The 25,861-nt window shown below is 37.1% G+C and overlaps 1 protein-coding gene across 5 annotated transcripts; it reads left to right on the forward strand.

Annotated features, from left to right (window-relative positions):
* The first annotated feature begins 36 nt into the window (after positions 1-36).
* On the forward strand, positions 37-22,293 carry Mrpl42 (mitochondrial ribosomal protein L42). Of its 5 annotated transcripts, none has more exons than XR_012450948.1 (7): positions 37-117; positions 237-270; positions 1,525-1,685; positions 5,792-5,855; positions 6,795-6,879; positions 9,239-9,329; positions 12,700-12,837. XR_012450948.1 is itself a non-coding variant. In XM_074084116.1 (7 exons), exons 3-7 carry the CDS (start codon positions 1,619-1,621, stop codon positions 22,158-22,160), a joined length of 426 nt encoding a protein of 141 aa, XP_073940217.1. In that variant the 5' UTR covers positions 37-117; positions 237-270; positions 1,525-1,618; the 3' UTR covers positions 22,161-22,293. The 5 variants fall into 5 exon arrangements, 4 of the variants coding, with proteins under 4 accessions (XP_073940217.1, XP_073940218.1, XP_020028248.2 ...); XM_074084116.1 differs by lacking the exon at positions 9,239-9,329 and adding an exon at positions 22,115-22,293 and having other exon boundaries at positions 12,700-12,863; XM_074084117.1 differs by lacking the exons at positions 9,239-9,329; positions 12,700-12,837 and adding an exon at positions 22,115-22,293.
* Positions 22,294-25,861: the final 3,568 nt, after the last annotated feature.

Raw genomic sequence — 25,861 nt, forward strand, 5'->3', positions numbered from 1 at the left:
TTGCATACGAGCTGCTTTCTCGCAGAGACTACGCCTCCCAGAATGCCTCGCGGGCCGAGTGACCGCGCGGGCAGACGTCTCGCAGAACCCGGATTGGGGCAAGATGGCGGGCTCGCGGTAAGTAGCTGTCAAGGTAACCGCTGTCCTGTCCTCTGGTGGAGGAGTCTCTAGAAGGAGGGTAGACCCCGAAGGCTTATCCGCAGGTGTTGAGGACTTGCACCTGTCATGTTCTGCAGGGTGAAGCTGCCGGTATCTCCAGCAGAAGGGCAGGCATGTGACCGTGCGCTCCCTGTAGCGTGCCGTGGCGGATGGCGGTCTGGAGCCGATTTGATTTTGTGGCTCCGGGGACCTCTCCTCGTCGACGTCTGTCTGATCTGTCCCTGTGCTCCTGGAAGTCTGTTCCTCAAACCTCAGACCCTCTGAGGCGCTAGCGTTTGCTCTTGGGTTGAATTCCGTGTCAAAGGATTTGCCCTCTGACATTCGCTCCCTGGGGTGAACAGTGTGCGGGCCTTGGGCATAGGGACCCCAGCCCCCTCCATTGTTTTGTTCTTGGGCTTGTGTTCTACCCATGCCACCCTTTAAGCAGTGGAATAGCGAACAGATAAATCATTTGCCCACTCTGAGCTTTAATTAATCTGTGAGATGAAAAGTGTCTACTTCACAGACTTACTGAAAGTCAGTGCTCATAACGTATAGGAAACCGTAAATAACACACTGTATGGACTCAGGGTTGGCAGTGGCGTGATCAGACTGCCGTTAGACTGTGTCCTAATTCATCAGTATCCTTCTGGGAAGGGCACAAGTAGTCAAGGAGCAAGGACACAGTATTTACACGTCATTTATTCACATCAGCTCCTGGAGATTGTGGTCTTTCCCGCATTTTACCATTGAAGAAATGGGGCATTTAGTTAATTATTTGCCCAAAATATTCCAATTTGTAAGTGACCAACTAACATCCTCAGAAGGAAGTCCTTTAAATTTTGCATGTTAGTTTCTTCGTGAGTTAGAATAAGGATACTTGGGTGGTAACGGAGGGGGTGGGGGCAGGGGGGAGAAATGAACCAAGCCTTGTATGCACATATGAATAATAAAAGAAAAAAAAATAAGGATACTTCACATGATTAGTATGAGAGTAAAAGAAAATGGTGATGAAAGCCCCTTGGAAAGTTTAAATCCTTATATGCATATAAGATGGTGAAATTTATTTTATTTTTATGTTTTTGGTTTTGAGATAGGCTTTCCCTATGTTGCCCCAGGCTGGCCTCCAACTTGGGATCCTCTTGCCTCAGCCTCCTGAGTGCTGGGATTACCAGTGTGCACCACCATGTGTGGCAAGATAGTGAAATTTATGCATTCCTTCAAGTATTTCATAAGCCAAGGATAGGCCTATTGTTTTAATTGTGTGGAACTGCAAAGTTGTTTAAAAAGTTTGCTTCCAGTGACTAGTACTACCTTGTGAGTCCTATCTGTTCTTGTACTGTTTAAATTTACCATAACAGTGATTTTTCTTTCTCTCTTAAGCAGGTATGAAAATCAGTATGCTTAGAAGCAGATTTTAAAGGCAGTTTCTCTTCACAATATCTTTTTCATTCCACCTAATAAAGCATCTTGATACAACATGGCAGCAGCAGTAAAATGGGTGATATCAAAGAGAACTATCTTGAAGCATTTCTTTCCATACCAAAGTAAGTGAGTTTTTTTGTTTTGCTTTTTAGGTGGGACTGAGGTTTGAACTGAGGGTGTCACACTTGCAAAGCAGGTACTGTATGGCTTGAGCCACACCTCCAGTCCATTTTGCTCTGGTTATTTTGGAAATAGGGTCTCAAGAATTATTTGCCTGGCCTGGCCTCTCAAATAGCTAGGATTATAGGCATGAGTCACTGCACCAGCCTAAGTGAGAGGTTTTTTTTTAATGATTAAAAAGCTTAAACTTTTTTCAAATATTAAAGAATATTTAAAGGATTTACTTATCCTGTATGCTTGTTATTTGCAGGACTGTTTGCAATAATAAAAAAGGGGACAAAAACCTGCAAGTCAGTTAAAAGGGGAATGAATAAATTTTGCTACATCCTAACTATGCAGCTGATACCAACATAGAAAGATGGCCAAATAGAAGAGAAAGAAAAGGCATAACAGAATGATAGCTATCATATGATCCTATTTGTATGTTTAAAAGATGATACAATGATACACAGGGCTATTAGAGTGGCTCAAGTGGTAGAGTGCCTGCCTAGCAAACGTGATCTGAGTTCAAGCCCCAGTACTGTCAAAAAAAAAAAAAATGATACATTACACACACACACACACACACGTGTGTGCATGCTTCCCATGTGTGCAATGCATAAATACAGAGTAAAAGATTTGGATTAAACATTGGTTATCTATGTAGACTTCTAGTGGGAGTTAGATGAGGGACTGTTAAAGGTTGACTTTGTCTCATGTGAAACATTTATACTTAGTATATTTACATCTGTTACTTTTTTTAGTAGCTCTTCAAATTTGCAAATGAAAGGTAAATTCACAGTTTGGTCTTTCAAAGATAATTATTGTTAATAAATAGCTTGATGTATTCATTTTGCACTTTTTCCCTATGGATGTATTAAAAAATAAAAGCTACCTTGCTAAAGAATTGTGTAATATTTTCTTGAAAGCATATTTATACATGTTTGATAGTCAAACTATGGACCCATATAAGTAAATAGAATATGAAAGTCTTGTTTCTCAGCTGTCTTTATCCTCCTTTTCTATGACTTCTGTTCTCCCATATCCAAAATAGGCATGGTTAGAAACGTAACCTTTGCCAACTTTTAAAAATACATCTTGGCTGACTACATTCTCTTCATGTTTCTATTTACTACTATTTGTACTCAAAGTTTGTTTATTGAATTAGAGGGAAAAGAGTTCTTTGAAGGCTAGGGTGAAAAATAATAAATAGGTAATTTGGAGGCACTTCAGGCAAGGAAAACTGTTTTTCTCACTAAACACCTTTTTTCTTTTTTTTTTTTATGGTACTGGGACTTGAACTCAGGACCCCACGCTTGCTAGGCATAGCGTTCTATCACTTGAGCCACTCCACCAGCTCTTTTTTTGTATTGGATATTTTCGAGACAGGGTCTTGTTTACTATTTGCCAGGGGCTGGCTTTGAACAGCAATTCTCCTAATCTCTGCCTACTGTGTAGCTAGGATTACAGGCATGAACCATTGGTGCCTGGCTACCTATTTTCAATAGAATGTTCAAAAGTTTTCTAAATCCTGCTTTTATAGGAAGCCTTCTGTTCCTTTCCTCTACCCTTTTTTTAGGACTCTGAGCATTATACCATTTATCATATCATACTCAAAATAATTTCAGCTTATATAAATACAGAAGGCAATTGCTAAGAAACTTTAGCTATAAATAAAATAAGAGTCAAAACAAATTTATGGTCAGCTGTTGATTATCTAGGAGCATTTTTGTTGTTGAGAATTGGGAGAAAGGCCCCTGCTACTCGCTTCCTATTTGCTTTTAACAGGAACACAATCCCAGGGCTAATGAGAAGCCAAAACTAATCAGTTTTTACATAGGCCATGCCTTAAAACATAAATTAATCTGAAAATTAGTTACTCCAACTCTGGACAACTGACTATCACGAAACTTTTTCCTACTAGAGTTCCTAATATATTTGTATTACGGTGCCTCTTATACATAAGGGGATAAATGTTACTTGAACTGTTACAAATGAATTGGAATTATTATCAGAATATATAATTAACTAGGAGCCAATTTAGCTTACCCAAGTAAATCTGTTATCACTCAGTCATCCTAATAATCAGTGACTTCCTAACTTTTATATCCTGAAACCCCTTACCTACATAGTTCCTATTATTATTATTAAAAGTAAGCTAAGTATTGAATGTTATTATTGGTATTTTATATGAAAGGAAAGGATATTGAGATTGGAGGCTAGGGCTGGGGGGCATGGCTCAAAAGGGCATGACCTCACATGCCTAGCAAGGGTGAGGCTCTGAGTTCAAACCCCAGTACCACCAAAAAAGAAAAGATTGGAGGCCAAGCAAAACCCATCATATAGGAAGAAAGCACAATGAGCAAAAATTAAAAGACTTCCCTATATTCTACAAGGAATATTTAAAACTCTCCCAAAAATATAGTCAACATGGAATGTAGAATTTTACAATTTTTAAAAAGCATATTAAACCACTGGATTCTTAAAATAACTAACACAGGGTGGGGGAGAGAACTACAAAGAAGGTACAGCAATGTCATATGAAGAATTGATTATGGGACATGAAATATAAACAACACTTCTGTGATAGTGGTTAGGGAATAGGGAGGCTGAAAAGGATTTCATGAAAGTACTCTTGACTTTGAAGGATGAGTGGTGTTTGAACAGTTGGTGTTCTATACTGAGGGCGTGGTAGAGATGTAGGGATGGGGATAGGTCGTAGACCCAAGCAACATGACCAAGAGGCTCTCTGTTTAGACAGGTTGGTCCTGGGCTTTAGCCAATATGTTCAGAATTTACTTGTAATGATACTGAGCTACCTCCACAATGTCTTTCTTTGTATTTACAAGAATATTCCTTCTTTGAACATAAAAAGACCTTTTGCCAACCTTTTAAAAGTAATTTCAACCCTTGAATTTGTAGGTATTCTGCAAAAGAAGAAAATATGCATTTAAATGTGAGCGTTTTGGTTAAAAGAAGTTAATTTTGAATAAATTATTTTGTATTTCATCACTTAACGTGCCCTCTTTATAAACTGTACTGTGGAATGCCCAAATACTTCATTTGTTTTCTTAGAAAGGTTGGAATATCCAAATACTTTTCTTTCTCTTTCTTTTCTTTTTTCTTTCCCAACTTAAGCTTAAGTTATTTATTGAAGCCATCTCCTTCCACAAGCAAAGGGCTGGGAGGTCAGTGTTCTTGTCATTTGCTACAAGAAAGGAAGGTGAACTAAGATCTGGTACACTTTTCTGGTCCACATGCAGATTAATGTTCCACATCACTGCTGTGGTTCCTTGTGCCTGAGTGATGGTATAGGTTCTTTTTACTCATAGCTAGTCAGAAATGAATTCACGTGAGGGTTATGGAACAGCGTATGGTTACCATCTCCCTAGGGAAAGGGCTTGGACCTGATGTGGGGATGGGGTAGGCAGGAACTCAGGTCTGCTGTGCTCTCTGTGGTGCAAGCTAAGGAAACATTCAGAATGCTCACTCTCAACCTGGGCAGCTCCATGAAGTAGATGGAGGCCTTCCTCATGCAAGCTGAGCCCACCTCCCCATGGATGCCACTCCACATGGGCCTTGCCTCCCTACCTGTGGGCTGGACCAGCCTAGCAGCAGAGAAACCCAGGACCTATTCTCTCTCTCTCTTTTTAAAAATCTGTCATCCTTGCCCTTGTTACTTCCTCTGCAAGGAACATTGTATTCACCCCTTTTCAACCCCTATTTATTTCCTCCTCCTTCAGAGCACGTTAGACAATTATCTCCACTGGAAAGGCTATGTTTTTGGAAGCCTGTCCATGTACCCCTCTCCCTCCCAGTGCACACCCATCCTAACAGCACATATTTTCTGTAGTTGAACTCTTTCTTATCTGTCTCTGTCACCAGTAGACTATACTTATTTGATGGCAGGGACTCAGTCTTTCTTATTGAATACCTAGCCACTAGAACAGACCTGTTTTAAAGCCAACAGTAAATATTGGCAGAATGACTAAAAGTAGCTTTAAATTTAATATGTGAGAACATATGTGCAAATTAATTAAATGTATTTTACTATTTGGGGTTTTTGCAGACGGAGCTTTATCTTGCATTTGTCATAAGTCTACGTATTCTTCTCTTCCAGATGACTATAATTGGTATGTATTAAAATTCAGTTGAAAAATAACACTCCTAGCTGTATCTAAAATAGTTTAATATTATTTTCTGCTTGCTTTTCTGGTTATTGTTTCTTTAATTCTGTTTTTAAAAATAACCTCAGTGATCTTATTTATACAGTAAATATAAACATTTTAAATAAAAATCATTATCGTGTTTTAGCAGATACTTAATTTGTTGTAAGACAGATATGCTGTTTGAAATGCTATTTTTCAAGCCTGCATTAGCTTTTTGGAAAAGTTAATTCGTTTCTATAGTCTTTTCTTGGGGTTCATATCTGTTAGCTTACGTAATTATTTATCTTTTGTTTGACATTGAATAATCCTAAATTACAAATACTGAATTCAGGACATTTGTTGGTATTATTCAATTTTAGTCAGTATGCTAAGAACTAGGAATAACATGACATGGTCTCTACTGCAGAGTTAGTATGCAGAAACTGTAACTCAAGTTGTGTGGTTTTTATTACAAATTTTAGTAAAAGTATATTCTTTTCTTAATTGTAATGTACAATTAATGTACATGTACATGGAAAGTAGTTAGTGATGAAGTTAGGCTATGTGACCTTTTGCATGAACCTGAGCAAGTTGAGACATTTTGTAAAACTTCATCTTTCATCAAAAATCATTTGATTTGATAATCGTAAAATCATGGTGAAACCATCTCATGCTTTATCCTCTGTAAGATAAAATACCTTACAGTTTAATGACTGGCTATGGTGTTGTGGGTAGTGAAGCTGATGTGTTCTGTGGGATGGTCTTGAGTCTCACCTGTGTTATGGGCACCAGGTTTACCAATCTAGTAACAGAATCTAGTAACAGCATCTAGTAACACCACAGTTCAGGAATTGACTTAGCTCTCTGAGTAATCTTTCTGCCTTGGATACATTGTAACTGTATTTCTGAAATATTATCTTTTAGCAAAGTAGAGCTGGCTTTGACATCTGATGGCAGGACAATAGTATGCTATCACCCTTCTGTGGACATCCCATATGAACATACAAAAGTATGTATGACAAAATCTCTTGTAGTTTTTAGTTTGCTTTTAGAAATGTTTATACTTCTTACAGTATGAAAAAAAAGGAGGAAATTGTCCAATTTTCTTCTTTTTTTTTTTTTTTTTTTGTGGTGCTGGGACTTAAACTCAGGGCCTACACTTTGAGCCATTCCACCAGCCCTTTTAGTGATGAGTCTTGTGAGCTATTTGCCTGGGGTTGGCTTCGAACTGCAATCCTCCTGATCTCTGCCTCCTGAGTAACTAGGACTACAGGCGTGAGCCACTGGTGCCTGGCCTATTTTACTGTTTTGATTTTTCTCTTCCTTTCTTCCCTCTTTCCTTCCTTCTTTCCTCCCTCCTTCCCTCCCTTCCTTCTTTTTTGGTTGGGGTTTGAACTCAGTACTGTGTGCTTGCTAGATAGGCGCTCTACCGTGCCCCTCCCTTTTTTTGCTTTAGTTATTTTTTTCAGATGGAGTCTCATACTTTTGACCTGGGGCCAGCCTCAGACCATGAGCCTCCTGCTTATGCCTCCTACATGACTGAGATTATAGCTATGCCTTACCACACCCAGCTTGTTTGTTGAGATGGGGGTCTCACAAACTTTTTGTCAGGACTAGCCTCAACCAAACAGCAATCCTTCTGATCTCAGAGCTCCACCTCTCCTGAGTAGCTGGATTAAAGCCATTCACTATGTTGTCCTCTATAAAAGACATCATTTTTCTGGCCTAAAAAATTTGGTAGATTTCTGGTTAAGGATCAGACATATCTAATGTAAAACTACAAAACACATTTACCCCTACTGTTCCATCTTATAAGCTAATAAATTGCAAAAAACTTATATTTTAGAGCAGTGTTCCATAACTTTTGTACTATTGGTTCTAATAATTCAACATTTGTTGAATTCTTATTTTGACAAGACAGGGGTTTGAACTCAGGGATTCATGCTTGCAAAGCAGATACTCTACCTCTTGAGCCACAGCTCCAGTTCACTTTGCTGTGGTTATTTTGGAGATATGGTCTCTCAAACTTTTTGTCCAGGCTGGCTTTGAACCTCAATCCTCCTGATCTCAGCCCACCTCACCGTTTGCTTTTGGGGAGGCAGATTTTCACAGAATTAAGGGCAGGGAAACACTTGTCAGATCACACAACAATTTAAACACAACTGACAAGGAGGCTATGAGAGCCTCCTTCTATTCTCAGAGCTCTACCTCCTGAGTAGCTAAGCTGCTTAATGCATGTGTGGGAATTTAACATTTTTGTTTTTGAAATTGCTTTCAATTGTCATTTAAAACTTTTTTTCTGTTATACTTGGTCAAAACTGCATGTAACGAATCCAGGAGCTAGGCAGGCTTACTGTAGTAGTATCTAGTTTTAAAAATCATTAGAATTAGAGTGCTCATGCTACAAAGTAGAATATTGTTCTTTTGCTGGTCTTTATTCCATTTTTATATTTCACCATTTTGTCTGCCTGTTGCGTATCCTCGTCAGATAATGTAGGCACCAATCCAGAGCCTCTTTTGTTTTATTTCTTTAGGTAATGTGTACAAAAATAGACGTGAGAGACTGACTTTGGGCCTGTAAACCCCCCAGCTCATACTGTATGAAGAAAGGCATACTATATTGTGCCTTTTTCATTGCTATCTTGTGTCTCTTTGGTTACATGCTTTATCTCTGTTGTAGCAATTATTCCAAGAGACCAAGGCTGCAAGGTCATATGTCAGCATTCAGACTGTCATCCTCATGTGGTTCTTTACATCCCTGAATCTGACTGCTGTATCTTTCCCAATGCCCCAAACCTTCCCACTATGAATTTAGAATTTACTATCACTGATAAAGCTCTCTCATACTCTTAATCTCTTCCACAGTGTTGCTTTGCCTTCTACCTGAATGTGCCCTAGGTGCATTGCTTCTCCAGCAGTCCTTTTAAGTAGTTGCTGTTGTCTCACCCATACCATTTTACCACCAACCCTGAGGTAGGGTAGCTGTCCCTGCAGCTCTTCATTGTCATATCTAGTTAATTTTCTCCTCACTAACAACTTTTAGCTTTGTTACTTTTTGTTGTTTTTTGTTTATTTGTTTTGTCTTATAGTACTGGTGTTTGAATTCAGGGCTTCATGCTTGTTAGGCAGCTGTTCTACCTCTTGAGCCACACCTCCAGTCTACATGTTAATTGTTTTTATAAGACAGAGTCTTGCTACATAGCCTGGCTGGCTGGAACTCAAGATCCACCTGCCTCGGTCTCCCTAGTGCTGGCATCACAAATCTATGCCACCTTGCCTGGCTGGTTTGTAAGTTTTATCATCAAACTGTACCATCTCCTTTCTTTTTGTTGTTGCTGTTATCTGTGAACCACATGTCATTTCTCCAGCTCCATCCTTGCATTCTTTCCTGGAGATTTTAGACTTACTATTACATTCTCCAACATTGTTGAATTGAAGATATGATCATTTTTTATAAATGTAAGTATAAAGCTTCTTCTTCCTATTTCTGCCTCATATGTATTAAAATACTAACATTTAAAAAAAATTTTCTGGTATTTAGGATCTCCAGTTTTGGAAAATGAAGGTATTATACCAGGAGCAGAAATTAAAAATAAAATAAAAATGTAAATATGTAAGCATGTCTTTTTTTCAGTGATTGATTTAGTGGAAGATTTCCAAAGCCAAACTTAAAAATTCTTAAGAGAACCAAGAGAAAATCAGGATGACAGTTCTCATTATTTCATAAAGTTGACATTCTATTTTATCTTGGTTTTTCCATTTTACTGAAATACTTACATATACTTTGGAATTGGTCAAAGAAAAGAAATTCTGAGTTCTTTGGGATCTCTTGTTATGTACCTTAACATGTCCATTAATTCCAATGTCTTTTTATCTATGCACCTGAAAAAAAATTTTTAAGCTATAGGAAGCAGAGAGAATTTGTGATATATTAGAATTAAGCCTGCTTGGGAATAGGGAGACAATGAACATTCATTAACACTTGACGACTTTTTGATAATATTTAAAATGTGATCTTCAGAAACAAATATAAAATCCTAAAGAGAGAAAATTGTTATTTATTTACAGGTTCTGTCAACCTAAATAACTACAGGGATAGGTTATCCAAAGATAGTTTATTCAAGAGTAGCAAAGGAGTGCAATGGGAATACTAGTGCCACAGTAGACTGAGTGCATTGTAAAGCTTGAGAGGAGGGGAAATTTCTAAAGGCAATGTGAGGAAGACTGCATGCATTCTTTTGAAGCAGCAATCCCTGGCTGCAAGAATCAATAACAATGGTGGCCAGCCCAAGGTTGAGCAGGCAGTTGTTATGCAAAAATTCTAGTGATGTAATTTTTGGTGTAAGGCTGCAGTGACCTTTGTGCAAGGTTGTGGTTCTGGCAGTCTTTTGTGTTATTGCTTGTTATCAGGTGTGTAAGCTGAGCTCCCCTCCTCATAATTGCTCAGCTTTATTATTTTTTGTTTGTTTAGGGTTTGACATAAGTGACTCCATTTTGATTTTGATAGCTTTCACTATGTTTGTTAGTACTTCTCAAGGTATACTAGTAATTTACAAAGACACTAATGTTTTACTTTATACAAAAGAGGTGATCTTTTAAAATTACTTTAAATGGCTGTAGACCATTTCCCATTTATTTTGGCAGTACTGGGGTTTGAGTTCAGAGTCTTGTACTCTACCCCTTCAGCTATGCCCCCAACCCAGTACTTCCTCTTTAAAATATTTTTATACCACCTTTTTCCCTGTTTGAGGTCTTAAAAGAAATATAAATAGCTAGGTACCATTTATTAAACTCTTAAGAGTGTGAGGGACAGCAAAACGTACTATATGTTATTTAACTTAATCCTCATCAAACCCTTATAAGAGATATTACTCCTCTGATTTTACATAGAGAAATTTAAGAGTTTAAATAACTTGCCCAAAGCCACAGAGCTACTAAGTGGTAGAATCAGAGACCATAGTGCATATTCTATACCTCTTCATTATACGTTCTCCTTATTCTCTCCTGTACTTACTAATAAGTAACTGCTTCCTTAACCACTTAGTCTAACTTTAGAGGCTTCTCATAATCTGATTTCTTGTAGTTCATTTTTTAAAATTACCTCTTTACTATGTATTTTTGCCTAAGTTCTATTACTTACATTTCTTTTCCCTTTTAAAATACTCTGTAACAAGGCTCTGATTTGACTCCTTATCTACTTCTCACTGTTGTTTTTGTTACTTAGCATTTTTTTAAATCACAGGATAATTTTATTATGAATGCTAGTCTCTTCAGGTTTTTTTTGTTTTCTCCCAGTACTGGGGTTTGAACTCAGGGTGTTGTGCTTGTTAGGCGGGCACTCTACCACTTAAGCCACAACACCAGCCCTTCTCTTCAGACTTCTAAGTAATCAGTTTACTCTTATAACAGAATCAATTTAAATATCACCAAAATAGAATGAAGACATAAACAAGGGTACTGTTACATTTCAATGTCTTCTGTATGTCATAGAAATATCAAATTAGTCTTGCAACACGGTCCATTTCAAGTGAAATTCTCAAGAAATTGCTAGGAAGTTTTTTTTTTTTTCTCCTTGTACTGGGGTTTGAATTTGGGGTCTACATCTGGAGCCACTCCACTAGCCCTTTTTTTTTAATGTGTGATGGGTTTTTTTGAGATAGGGTCCCATGAACTATTTGCCAGAGCTGGCTTAGAACCTCAATCCTCCTGATCTCTGCCTCCTGAGTAGCTAGGATTACAGGCGTAAGCCACTGGCACCTAGCTGAAAATAGTCTTATTTTATTATGGAATATACCAGGTGTGGCTCTTGATTGTTTCAGAAGTTAGCCAAACAAGTGTTCTGAAGAGAAAGGCTGATGCCATGAAACCATGTCATATGTAGTCCATCCACGAATGGACAGCATGCCTTCAGATCCTTGGTTTTTATCACAATCCTTTTGGAAAGTTCATTAATTAATGCTTGATTAATGATTGTTTCCATAAAATTCTACTTTGTTTATTATTATTAATTTTGGGGGGAGGTACTAGGATTTGAACTTTGGGCCTCACTCTTGCTAGGCAGGTGTTCTTCCACTTGAGCTACTCCACCAGCCCTTTTTTGTGATGGGATTTTTTTCAAGATAGGTTCTAGCAGACTATTTGTTTGGCCTGGCTTCGAAGTGAAATCCTCCTGATCTCTGTCTCTTGAGTAGCTAGGATTACAGGTGTGAGCCATAGGCACCTGGCTTCAGTTAGTGATTCTTAAAGCCTTTGATGAGCCACTATTACTGATGGGAGTATATTGTACTATGTGTGTGTTAGGGAGATGACATTTTTAGTAACTAATGTCTTTGTGGGTAAAATATTGAAATTACCATAAAGCACTGGAAAATTTCCTGCTTCCTTCCATTAGATATAAGAAATATGATTGATTGATTGATTGATTAATTTTGTGGTACTGGGGTTTGGACTTAAGACCTTATGCTTGCTAGGCAGGCACTCTCCTACTTGAGTGAGCCACTGTGCCAGCCCAACCATGAACTGTTAAGTTAAAAAATAATAATGGACCCAATTTATACTTTGGAGAAATAAAAACTAAAGTAACAAGTACTTTATTATTGAGGAAAAATAACTTGAATAAGCACTTTATTATTTTGGGAAAAGAAACCCAAAATTTGCTGTGAGAATAAAAATATTTTGGACCTTATTGACTGTTACAACCAGGTGAAACTTACCCACCCCGAGCTACTGTAATGAATTACTGAGTGTAATGAATTACTGATTGTAAACCCAATCAAATCCTGGCTAATATTGCTACATTTTTATATTATTTGTTATGGATTATTTGTAGCCTATCCCTCGACCAGATCCTGTGCATAATAATGAAGAAACACATGATCAAGTGCTGAAAACCAAATTAGAAGAAAAAGGTGAACACCTTGAACAAGGATCCATGATAGAACAACTTAGCAAAATGTTCTTTACCACTAAGCATTGCTGGTATCCTCGTGGACAGTAAGTTTTATTTTCTTTCTTCAATTCCCAGTACGCACACTAAAAGAGCATACAGCTTTCCTTGCCTTACACCTTCTGAAATGATATTGTGCATGGGAAAATTACCTCCAAGTACGATTGCATACTGTTTGTTCCCTTAGGAAGTACAACTTCCCTTCCATTTATAAGTGCTCACATTTTATTACATCAGTTCTTACTCTGTCTGACTCTAGCTTTCATTAGTTTTCTTCTTCTCTCTCTCTCTCTTTTTTTTTTTTTTTTTTCCCATTTCTTGTGGTGCTGGGGGTCAAACCCAGGGGTTTGCACATGCTAGGCAGTCACTGTAACACTAGATTACAGTCCCAGTCCAGGATCTTCTTTCATATCTATGTCGTTTATGTTTGTTTGAGTAGACTCTTACTCACTTGTATCACCCAGTAACTACCAGTGGGCTGGTATACTGACGGCAGGATACATTTATGAAACTAATGAATATATATTCATGGAACTTCCCTAAGTGCAGGATGAGAAACAATTCCTATTTGTAAGTTGTTGATAGTTAAGAAGTGAAGATAGTAGAGTAAATAAACAATATCAAGTGTGATTGAGCACTGAAGGATGGTTCAGCGATATCTATGGGGAATGGGGGAAAAGAATAGCCTGTGAGATAAAGTGTGCTGGGGAAATCATCAGGCATTCACATTGGATGGAACCCAGAATATGAGGAGGAATGTAGGATGTTATGAAGGAATTTTTTCTTTTTGTTTTTTTTGGTGGGTCAGGATTTGAACTCAGGGCCTCACACTTGCTAGGCAGGTGCTCTAGCACTTGAGCCACTGTACCAGTTCTGTTTTGTATTGGAAATAGGATCTCACAGACTATTTGTCTGGGCTGTTACCCTCCTGATCTCTGCCTCCTGAGTAGCTAGAATTATAAGTGGGAGCCACCAGCACCCAGCTTCCACATTTTTATTAGTGCATATTAATTGAACAATATGGGGGGTTCACTGTGTTATGAAGGATTTTTGTGCCAAGGAATTTTAAAACATGAACTAGCTTGTCCAACATTTATGCATTAGGAAATCGTTAAGGAAGCTCTTTTTTTGTGATAAGGAAATGCTGGAGTCAGGGAGACCTGTCAGGAAACTATTATAATAATAATCTGATAAAAAATGTTGAAAATCTAAATGGATCACCACTTGGAGTATAAAGAGTGAAAATAAAAGAGAATTGGTGTTGTAAGGAGTTTAATTAATCTTAGTACGTGTGTGATAGGGAGAGAGGGAAGAGACAAAAGACTTCTCGTTTCTGACTGGGGTATTTTGGCAGATGATGGTGCCATTCTTGTGAATGGGGAAACAAGTTCAGGAGTGAGGAGGATGGAACCCATTGTTAATCATGTTGAATCTGAAAGGGGGTCTGGGAACCATCTGGTGGGGAACATTTCTGAAATGGATCTGTGGGTCCTGGAGCTCAGTTTACTTTTTTTTTTGCTGGTACTAAGGTTTGAACTGAGAGCCTCACACTTGCTAGGAGGTGCTCTACCACTTGAATCATCCAAGTCTCTTTTTTGTGTATATGTTAGGTAGTTTTGAAATAAGGTCTTGCTGGTCTTGAAGTGTGATCCTTCTGATCTCTTCCTCCTAAGTAGCTAGGATTACAGGCATAAGCGACTGGTACCTGGTTTCAGTTTGCTTTTTAGAAAGTGACTTCCTCCCTTATTCTTAGTTGTGATAAAGATTCCTCAAAGCACTGCCTTGTACTATATATACATCTTGGTGAAATTCCCTCTGAGAGCTTTTTAAAAATTTATTTATTTATTGAGACAGAATCTCACTATGTAGCCCAAGCTGGCCTCAAACTTACTGTTTAGCCCAGGCTGGTCTCAAACTTGTGATCTCCCTTCCTTATCCTACCATGTGCTGAGATTATAGCAGTGCACTACCATACCCAGTATTCTCAGAGCTTTAGTCACTGTAGGGATGGCATGCAGCCCATTCTACTATGCCATTTTTTTTAGTTCTTCAGTCTTGGTATCATTGTCCTTAGAATATTTCAAACTAAACTTCTTTCCAAATTTTTTATTTCATTATAAAAAAACACAACTCTTCTTTTCCTGCCTAAAAAAGTCCTTTTCTTTTCAGTTTCTATATGAAAGGTGGTGTTTCTGTATCATTTTCCCAAGGGGGGAAAAATTGGTTTTTGACCAACATGATCTTTCAATTCCTGCTTCTATTTTTCTTTTGTAAAATCTCCTTCCTTGATTTTTCTTTCATATTTAGTGCTGACTTTGTTTATACATGCTGTCTGGGTTTTTACATATCTTTGGTTTTTTTAAAAAATTTTTATATTATCCTTTAAAATCACTTTATTTTGTGGTTCTTTTTTTTTATTCATTTATTCACATGTGCGCACATTGGGTCATTTCTCCTCCATGCCCCACTCCCCTACCCTCTGCCCCTCCTCCCCCCTCACTTCCAGGCAGAACCTGTTCTGCCCTTATCTCTAATTTTGTTGAATTTTACCTATCTTTGCAATTGTAAGTTAGGGTGTATGAGAACAAGTTAGCAGTCCACTCTATAGCCTTGCATCTTCAATCATTACTGTATTCTAAGATTTCTTTCCATGACTCATCACATTTTTTATCAATTTTTGCCTCATTTCTAACTTCTGAGATGGTTTTTGTTACTTGTTTCCTTTCTGAACATCCCATATTGCTGCAGTCTATCATAAACATTTTTCATAACCAAGTCACTGAAGCTGTGAACATCCTCCGAAGGGGCGTCACTTTAGGGGACATGATTAAAGGCAAGAAGACCATTAGGAGTCTTAAAACCAAGCATGCTACCTCCAGACACTTGTATCTAATACCTTACCTGTGTTTAATCTCATTTACTTATTTAATTTTGTTACTACTAATTAGCTTTTGACTACTACTTAATTTAATCTCCTGGTATGTCTTTTCCCATCAGGATTAGGAGGCACTTTCAATTGTAAGCAGACTTTAATTAGATGGAACTGATTGTCTAGGCTATTTAATAAAGAGCTCCACAAAAAAACACCCAGATACTAGCTTATATGCATGAGGAAAAATTTCTCTTGGAATCACTCAACAAATATTAATTTGGTTAGCTACATGTATCTTTTAGATTAATGTAATGTAAACCATTTGCAAGTAATGATTTCTAGATATCAGTGACCATTTCTCTCTATATGTGTGTATGTATATATAAATATATGGATAATTTATCAATGTTTCATAGGGTCTTGCTCAGTAGCCTAGGTAGGCCAGAGCTTGGAACTTGGCTATGTAACCCAGCTGGTCTTGAACCTGTGATCTTTCTGCTTCAACCTCCTAAGTGCTGTTATTACAGATGTGTGTCATCACATCCAGCTTTTTTTTTTTTTTTTTTTTTTTTGGAGACAGGGTTTCTCTGTGTTTCCCAGACTGGCTTCAAACTGTGATCCTCTTGCCTCAGCCTCCTGAATTCCTTGGGACTACAGATAGGCACCACTGCACCCAGCTCTTAGCAGTGTATGAGCACTATATTGTTTTGTTCAATTTATCCCAAACATACCATCTTTCCTTTTTGTGACTGTAAATGGTATTGGATTTTTTAATTTCAATTTCTGATAGTTTGTTATATATAGAAATACAGTTGAATTTTTTTTTTACATATTAGCTTTTTAAATATATTAACTACTATTACTTCTTCCTCCTCCCCTACCTCCTTCTTCTCCCTCTCCCCCCACATCAAAAGACTGTATCAAAGACTTATCCAAAGTGGGTGGACTGGGAGTATAGGCAGTATGACTATACAGAATTGATGCTGAAATAATTTATTGACCAAAAATACTGATTACATTATCTCAGATCTGAAATTTCACAGTTAAAGTTGCTACATTAAATTTGTGAATCAAATTTTGCCTTTTCCCTTTTTTTTTTTTTTATGTTATAACAAACACATTTATTATATGAAGCATTTGGGAAAATTTCCTTTGCTCTATTTTTCTTTTTTTTTCTTTTATTATTCATATGTGCATACAAGGCTTGGTTCATTTCTCCCCCCTGCCCCCACCCCCTCCCTTGCCTTTTCCTAATTCTGGTGATACTATTTACTTTAGGGTAGAAATTCAAAGAGTCTTCATACTAAGACCGAGTACTAGAACTGTTTAAATTCTTAGCATGAGAGATGGGTGATAAGGAAACCTGGATATTGGGTTTGGGGTTAATATGAAAGTTTAGTTCCCTACTCTCTGCCTTTGCCTGAGTCACTATTTCTGGAATCCAAAGAAATACGTACAAAGATTGGTATTTACAAATTCAACCTTGAGGCTTCTATTTCCTGTTTGGTGGTATTTTAAGAGATGAAAATAAATTTAACTTGTTTAGTCATTACTTTATGTTTACTCAAAGTTTCAGGGCTTCAAACATTCTTTGAAAGGTACCCCTTGTGCAAATTCCCTACAGGAATTTGATTCAGTAGTTATTCTATAAATAGTTGTTGAGGACACAACTGAATTACATGGCCTCCCACAGCTCCCCAAAGAGCTGCCTTTGTGCCTAAGGGATCTCCTTTTGGCCTTTAGTGTTGCCATTTCTCAGGAAGCAGGGCATGTCCCTGCCCTCAGTTGTCAGCATTTGTGTCCAAGCTCTTATTCCTTTCTTCAGTCTTCCTCACTTGGCATAGAATAAAAGCTAAAAATGAATGAAGCATTCTTTCCAGTGTAATTCTTTCTAGAACACATCTTGTTAGCAATTGTATAGAGTTCCTAATGGTTTTGTTAACTATGTTGAAACTTTTTTACATGTCTAAAATGCTTATACTATTTTGGTCTCTCTTGTTAGTATCCTTTCATCTTTCCTGTCTGAATTTTGGAGTGCTCAAGGATAAGTCCTTGCACCCTTCCTCTTTTCTGTTCTATTCTCTATAATAGTGATCTTATCCAGGCTCACGGCTTTAAATTCCATCTGTGTGAAAATGGCTCCCAAACCTATCTCGTGTCAAGGCCTCTTTCCTTGAGCTCTTAATTTTTTGTATGCAGTCTCTGCCTTGACCTGTCTAGTAGACTTCCCTAACTTTATACGTTTATAACTGCATTTCTGATGTATCCCCCACAAACCACCTTCTTCAGTCTTCTTTGTCTCATTTAATGCCAGTTCCCTTCTTCTTGCTGCTTAAGGCAAAAACTTTGGTACCATTTATGATTCTGTCTCACATCCAAGATCTGGTCAGCAAAATCCTGTTAGCTCTAGCTCTGAAATTATCCAGATTTAACAATTTATTACCATTATCCTGGTCAAAGCCACCATCCTTTGCCTGGTTTATTGAAATGGCTTTCTATTTGGTTTCCCTACTTTTGTCTTGGTTTCTTGAATTCTGTTCATAGCATAGCAGCCACAGTAACTCTGTTAAATCTGTTATTGATTCTTATAATTTTTTCATCTCACTCACAAAAGCTATAGGTCTGCAAGAACCTACGTGAGTTGACTCTTCATATCTTTCTGCCCTCATTTCCTACTGTTCTCATCTGTGTTCATTCTAACCACATGGCCTCTTTGCTGTTCCTTGTACATGCCCTTCCACATCAGGGCCTTTACAGTTGCTATTCTCTCCAAAGGTTGCTCTTCCTGCTACTACCAGTAAAGTTAGCTCTCCCTTCCTTCAGGTTTTCACTTATGAAGACTTCACTGGCCAACTTACTTATTTTCCTGTCTCTTGCACTGGAATTTAAGATCCATTGAAGTGGGTTTTTTGTCTTGTTTTGTATACTGCAGAGTCTAGGACTTTGAAGTAGTATCCCAGAACATATTTGATTCTCCTACATTTTTACATGAATGAATGAATCTTATTGTTATAATACCTCTTACACAAGAAGATAGCTAACCTAACTCCACTAAATAAAAAAATATGTTGAAAGAAAGGATGGAGGAGGGCTAGATAGAAAGTAATAAGCTGAAAATAAATTTTCAAAATATGGGCCAATCCCATAAATACTAAATAACAATAGTACTTTATTTAAAGAACTACTTTGATATTTTCCCATAGCGACAACAGAAATGAGCTGCTGTTATGAGTAAGAAACAGATTTGAAGATGTAGCTTTGTGTGTGCCAGGAGGTAAAAAGTTCTACTCTCGATCAAGACTGTGGACCGGTATTCCAGATGCCACTGAGTCACTGTGTAACTTTAGAAGGCTAGCAGTATGTCTGGTTTGCCAGAAATGGTCTCATTTTAACTCTTGTGATATGATAGTGCCAGCATTTATTCTCTAAAGGGGCCAGTCTGGATAATAGACTTTAAGGTTACTCTAAAATCAAGGTGCTTGATTCTGGCTAGTGATTATTATGTATAGTGAATTTCATACATGGTGAGAAATCTATAAGTGCTATTTAACATTTATTAAACATGCTTTAGAGCTTCACTTTGTTAGGTTTAGGGCTATAACCCTAAACTTTTAAAACATTTGCATTTTTAGTCAGTCTTAAATAATAATTAAATTGTTTACTGAATCACATGTTTAAAGGATAGTTCTTGACATTTTTAGGGTCACAGACTTCATTAAGAATATAATAAAAGTTATGAATCTGCTTCCTAAGAAAACATATATTCAAAATTTGTATAAATATCTTTAGGAGATTAATGATTTTCTATACTCCTTTGAAAACTCCTATTTAGAAAACTGTAATCTTCTCTGTGTCAGTCAGGATAAGTACATGTAGAGATGTTTACATAAGTATTAGTTTGCTATATGTGTTCTACAACTTCCTCTTCCATGTTAGTAAATATAAATGTATTTTATTCTTTTCAACTTGATTTCTATTCACTAATTTTCAAAAAATTGGTATCACTCAGAACTGTCCCCCAAAAAATCAGGATCAGGAAAAAAGCCAGCATATAGGAAATTGCTATATGAAGCATTAAGATTAAACCAAAAAAAAAAAAAAAGCAAGAAATACTTAGGCATTTAGATCAACTAAATGAGCAATAAGATATGTATCTCCATTTATGGTATTAAAATCCTTAAATTTCAAATTTATCTCTACTATTGGAAAAAGGAAAAAAGATCTTTAAATTGAGCTAGCTGGGTGAGATAGTGTATACCTGTAATAACCAGCACTTGGGAGACTGAAGCAGGAGGATTGCGAGTTCAAGGTTAGCCTGAGCTATATAACCTTATCTCAAAAAAAGAAAAAATAAGCAAAAAATTCTTAAATTAAATTTGCCCATTAGCAAAAATTGAAGAAAAGGCAAATTAACTCAGGCTGCTTTCTAAAATTTGGCTATAAGGGACTTTTTCAACAGAATTCTTCACAAGTATATATGAACTCTATGGAGAAATTTTCTTAAATCAGTAGAGAAAATAAGAAAATACAAAGAAGCAAAAAGAAATATTCTGCAGAGTGAAATCACTGAAAACTAATCACAGTTTTTTTGTTTTTGTTGTCATTTATTGTTTTGTTTGATTTGGTTTGGTTTTGCGAGATAGGGTCTTGCTCTTTAGTTCAGTCTGGCCTGCAACTCACTATATAGTCTAGGCTGGCTTTGAGCTCACAATCCTTCTGCCACAGGCTTCCCAGTAGTGGGATTACAGCTGTGCACAACCATGCCCTGCTCAAAATTAAGGCATTTCATATCTCTGTATGTATGCATAAGTTTGGTTAGTTTTCTTATTTTTGCATGGTTGTAATCATATTTTCATCCTGTATCCTCCTCTTAATTATTTTTCTTTATTGCTCTAGGGGAGATTTCCAGAATAAGAATTGCAGTTGAGCATCCCTAATCTGAAATCCAAATTCTGAAACTTTTTGAACACTGACATGGTGCCACAAGTGGAAAATTCCACACTTTGCCTTCATGTTAAGGCCCTGAGTTCAAACCCCAGAACTGCAAAAACAAATAAATAAATAAATAAAACAATCACACAAACACACTAGAAATATTATGCAAAATTATCGGTCCAAAATCTAAAGCATTTCTGATTCCAAGTATTTTGTATATGAGATCTCAGAGTTAGAAATTTTTTGTGGGGGTGGCAGCCAGTACTACGGGTTGAACTCAGGGTTTCACACTTACTAGACAGGTCCTCTTATCCCTTGAGCCACATCTCCAGCTAAACTCTTTTTTTTCTCTTTTTTTTTTTTGCGGTTCTGGGGTTTGAACTCCGAACCTACACCTTGAGCCACTCCACCAACCCCTGCCCCCACACTTTTTTTTTTTTTGTGAAGGGTTTTTCAACATAGGGTCTCTTGAACTATTTGCCCTGGCTGGCTTCGAATCTCAATCCTCCTGATTTCTGCCTCCAGAGTAGCTAGGATAATAGGCGTGAGCCACCAGCGTCCAGCAGCTGAATAATTTTTGATGTATGTTACCACACTGCTTTTCAAAAGTATTGTATGAATTAATACTGTAACCAGCCAAGTCTGATATTGCTAGCCTCACTATATCTGTGCTTGGATTGGATATTATAATTTTTAACATATTTCTGATCACAAAAACAAGTAAAATGTTCCTAAATTTTCCAGTTTGTATTTCTTCCATTTTTTGTCACATTTCACATTTTTCCATAGGCATATTACTAACTACATTTTACTACATATTAAAACATAACTTTGCAATTTAAGAGGCCTCTGTTCAGAGGAAAATACCGTTTTTAAACAAAACTTTGATAAAACATGTTTGTATTTATGTAGTGTTTCTTTTTTTTTTTTTTTTGGTACTTGGGTTTGAACTTGGCCTACACCTGGAGCCACTCTACCAGACTTTTTTAGTAATGAGTCTCACGAACTATTTGCCTGGGGTTGGCTTTGAACTGAGATCCTCTTAATCTCTGCCTTCTGAGTATCTAGGATTACAGATGTGAGCCACTGGTGCCTGGTGAGGTAGAGTTTCTTAACTATAAAATTCACTAGGTTTTCAACACCAGTCATCATAATTTTCTTGAAATTATCCTCAGGATCCAAAAGAAGATTTTCCAAAATACTTAATAAAAACAGTTTTCAGGCTGGAGGTGCGGCCCAAGCAGTAGAGTGCCTGTCTTGCAAGTACAAAGCCCTGAGTTCAAACTCCACTAAAAAATAGAAAAGTTTTCATAATGTGGGAATGTGATTAAGAAATACCTGTGATGTCTCTAACAGTATAATTTAAAAGTTTTGTCTATTTTTCAAATAGTTCTAATAAAAATAGCAAAATGATAGAAATTTAAGATTTCTATCAGGAGTAACTAATTTTTATCAAAATAATCTTATCTTAAATACTTTCTCCTTTTCAAGGTATCACAGACGTCGTAAGAAAATGAACCCTCCAAAAGACAGATGACACTGAGGTTCTCTGGAGGATCAAAGAGAAATATAATCCTGTGCCACATTTGGCATTGAGAAAATGTGGTCTGGTGTATTTACTAATATGTTATATAGTAAAATAATAAAAAATGCCTTTTCATAGAATAGAATATTTATTTCTTTATTATATTAATTCTGGATTTGACATTCTTGTTTTAAAAAATATTTTATTTTCCTTTTCAGATACTAAAGTTTTTTGGTTTTTGTTTCTTTGCCCTGGAACTTGAATTCTTTCTTTTTGTTTTTGTGGTATTGGGGTTTGAACTCAGGGCTATACCTCGAGCCCCTCCACCAGCCCTTTTTTGTGATGGGGTTTTCGAGATCGGGTCTCTTGAACTATTTGCCTGGGCTGGCTCTGAACCACAATCCTCTTGATCTCTGCATCCTGAGAGCTAGTCACTGGCTCTGGCCTGGCCTTGAATTCTTAATCCTCCTGCCTTAGCCTCCTTATATCATCAGTCAAAAACTGTACATTAACTGTATGTACATTAACTGTATTAATAATATTAACAGTTAATATTAGCTGTATTAATAATATACGCATGCTTCTCCTTATAAAGAGATTTTTAAAGTGCCTTTGAGAAAAAACTTAAGTGGTTTGGGTGCACTTAGAGGTGCACCCAAAAATAGATTGCTGTCGTGTTTCCCTTGGCTTCTAGAAAATAATTCACTTAATTACATTTGAATTAGTTTCCACCATGCTTGAGGCCCTTTCCATACATTACTAAAGTCTCACAGTGGTCCTTTTAAGGAGGGGCAGCAACCTCATTTTACAAGAAAGGCAAATGAATACCAGCAAGGAGAGCCAGGATCCAAACTGCGGGCTCCAAACCTCTTCTTCAGTGCATTATGATGACAAATGGGTGGCTGTCTTTCACCTAGGCATGTACTTTCCTACAGATTTTTCTAGAAAGAATATTATATAATTTGTTTAGAGTTCTTTTTTTCTTTCTCTGTTTGTCTAAAAATTATGCTGGCTTCAGAACAACATGCAAACAGCTGTAGCTCTGTGATTGAAATGTTTCACCAAATTAGCATTAATGCTATTATCCACTTAAAAAGATCCCTAGTAGCACTGCTGCAGTTGAGGAATCTTTTAAGGTGGGAAGGAGCCCTATTCAAACTTCTATTGTAAAACAGAATAAATGATAATTTCTTACTCAAAGTCTATTGGTTCTTTTAAGTCTATTGGTTCTTCCCACCTTAAAAGGAATCTTTTAAGGTGGGAAGGAGCCCTATTCAAACTTCTATTGTAAAACAGAATAAATGATAATTTCTTACTCAAAGTCTATTGGTTCTTTTAGTAAAGGAAATCTGAAGGTCCAGGTGGCCAGTAAAATGTAAAATATAGTGGACAGGAAAGAATAAAGGAAATAATATGGTGACCCTCTTAAGTGGATGGGCCTTTAAATTGAGTAAATTTAGCTTCATAAAAATACCCAGTCAAGTTGATATAAAGTATTATTGCTGAAGCCACCAGAGGGCACTGTCACATAGGATTCAGTTTGAACTCTACATTCCCGCCCCACTTCTGGTAAAAGCTTAGCAGAGAGTTTGGATACTCTTGGTTTGAGAATGTGTACCAGGGTAATGGCAGCAGTGTTGGAGTATTTTGAGGACAGTTTTCATTCTGCTTTTCCATTAAACATTTATAAAACTACTAATTGTGAGAAAGCCCACTCTGGTTGGCCAATAGCAAAAAAAAAAAATACTTTTTTAAGGAGCATAGTATCTACTAACTAATCTCTACTGAGATCCTAACTTTTCTAATGGCACTATTTTCCAGCCATGAATAGAACACATTTATTAAAAATTAGAAATTAAAAAACTGTCCCATTGAAACTGAATCGTGCTTGGTGGCTCACTTCTGTAATCCTAGCTACTCAGGAGGCAGAGATCAGGAGGATCATGGTTCAAAGCCAACCTGGGCAAACAGTTCAAGAGACTATCTCAAAAAACCCATCACAAAAGAAGGCTGATGGAGTGGCTTAAGGTGTAGGTCCTGAGTTCAAACCCCAGTACTGCAATAAAAAAAAAAAAAAACACTAACATTTTTGCATATCTTCTTTTATTTCTCTGCATGAATATGTTTTAGAAACAAAAATAAGGCTTATTGTGCGTCTTGTGACTTGCTTTTTTCACTCAATATGAATTTTATAATTAGATATTCTGGTTTAATTTGTACATATTCTAAATTATATTTTAATTAACTTCCTAGACATTGTTTTTATTTGTTCCTATATTATAAATACTGCTGTTATTATCATCCTGGTGCATCATTTCTGAGTATCTCCTTAGCTTAATTACTGTAAGTATAACTATTTTTTTTTCTTGTTTTGGTTGTACTAGGGTTTGAACTCAGGGCCTCACACTTGTTAAGTAGATGCTGTACCATTTGAGCCACTCCCCCAGCCTGTAAGTGTAACTCTTAAATTAAAAAGTACATGTGCCTACATAATTTTTTTAAATTTATGGTTTAAATCTATACTTCTAACAGCAATATCAAATATTTTCTCTACTCTTGTAATTATTAAAATCTTTATCAGATTGGAAGGCAGGGAATGGGAAAGGCTTTAATGTTCATCAGCCGCCTTAGATTTAGTATATTTCCCACTTAAAGGAATATGAAGCATAGCAAGTGTCAGATACTAGTGTTTTATTTTTATTTTTTTGAACCACTGGATTTCACACCTTATTTGTTTTTTGCAGCCCTGAGGTTTGAATTTAGGGCCTTACGCTTGCTAGGCAGGTGGTCTTACTGCTTGAGCCACTCTGCAGCCCTCAGATACTAGTTTAAATGACACCTTCAAGAGGCCTCTTACTACTTCTTTATTTTTTCCCTTGTAGCACCTGCCTTCACAAAATACCCTTTATGCTCACTTTAGAGCAACTAAGTCGGTTTCCCTTATATGCAACAACACTGTCACTCATAGCACCTAATCAAAGTGGGGTTTTGCTTTTTGTTTTTGCTACACTGAGGACTCAGCCTCTGTGCTTGCTAGGCAGGCACTGTATGCTTGAACCTGTCCACCAGCCTATCGAAATGTTTTCATGCATCTTTCTGTGGGACCATTTGAGGTCTGTCTCCCTGGTAGACTATAAATTCTATGACTTTGAGGTCCTTCTCTGATGATGTATATCACAGAGTTCCTGGAGCCTAACATTACCTGGCACTTTCATTGTTCTACAAATACCTAAATATAGTTTTGTAAAAGAAACTGCCCTAGTGCAGAAAATTGTAATTAAGGATTCCACAATGGGATTTGGGATGGGAGCCATCAAACTCCTGAAGTTGTATAGGATTTGGGAACTATGCGCTCGTGTGCTTTCCTAGGAACAGGGCCTGTAGTCTTCAGCAGCTCAATCAAGTTGACGTCACATCATCCCTGGCTTTACTTGGCTGCAGCTAGGCACCTAGGTAACATTAGGGTTGAAATGTGCAAGACAGCAAGGGTGGTTTCCATATATTCTAGGAAGCATTTCTTTTTATGTTCATACTGGGGTTTGAACTCAGGGCCTCCCTTAGGCAGGCGCTGGGACCCTTTGAGCCACTCCACCAGCCTCCTAAATGGTTTTTTTTCCCCCATATGAAAAAAAAGGTTTAATGGTTTTCTCTTGCAAACAGTAAAAACAATTACTGAGAGTTGAAAGAACAGAAACATGAGAAATATCTTCCAT

The sequence above is a fragment of the Castor canadensis genome, chromosome 8 (genome assembly GCF_047511655.1).
Source record: "Castor canadensis chromosome 8, mCasCan1.hap1v2, whole genome shotgun sequence".
NCBI classification, from domain to species: Eukaryota; Metazoa; Chordata; class Mammalia; order Rodentia; family Castoridae; genus Castor; species Castor canadensis.

Bases quoted from the DNA above. Each gene is read 5' to 3' on its own strand.
- Mrpl42 (XM_074084116.1), top strand. From the start codon at position 1,619: ATGGCAGCAGCAGTAAAATGGGTGATATCAAAGAGAACTATCTTGAAG. The intron at 5,856-6,794 runs GTATGTATTAAA...ATTATCTTTTAG, and splicing joins CTTCCAGATGACTATAATTG to CAAAGTAGAGCTGGCTTTGA. The intron at 6,880-12,699 runs GTATGTATGACA...GATTATTTGTAG, and splicing joins TCCCATATGAACATACAAAA to CCTATCCCTCGACCAGATCC.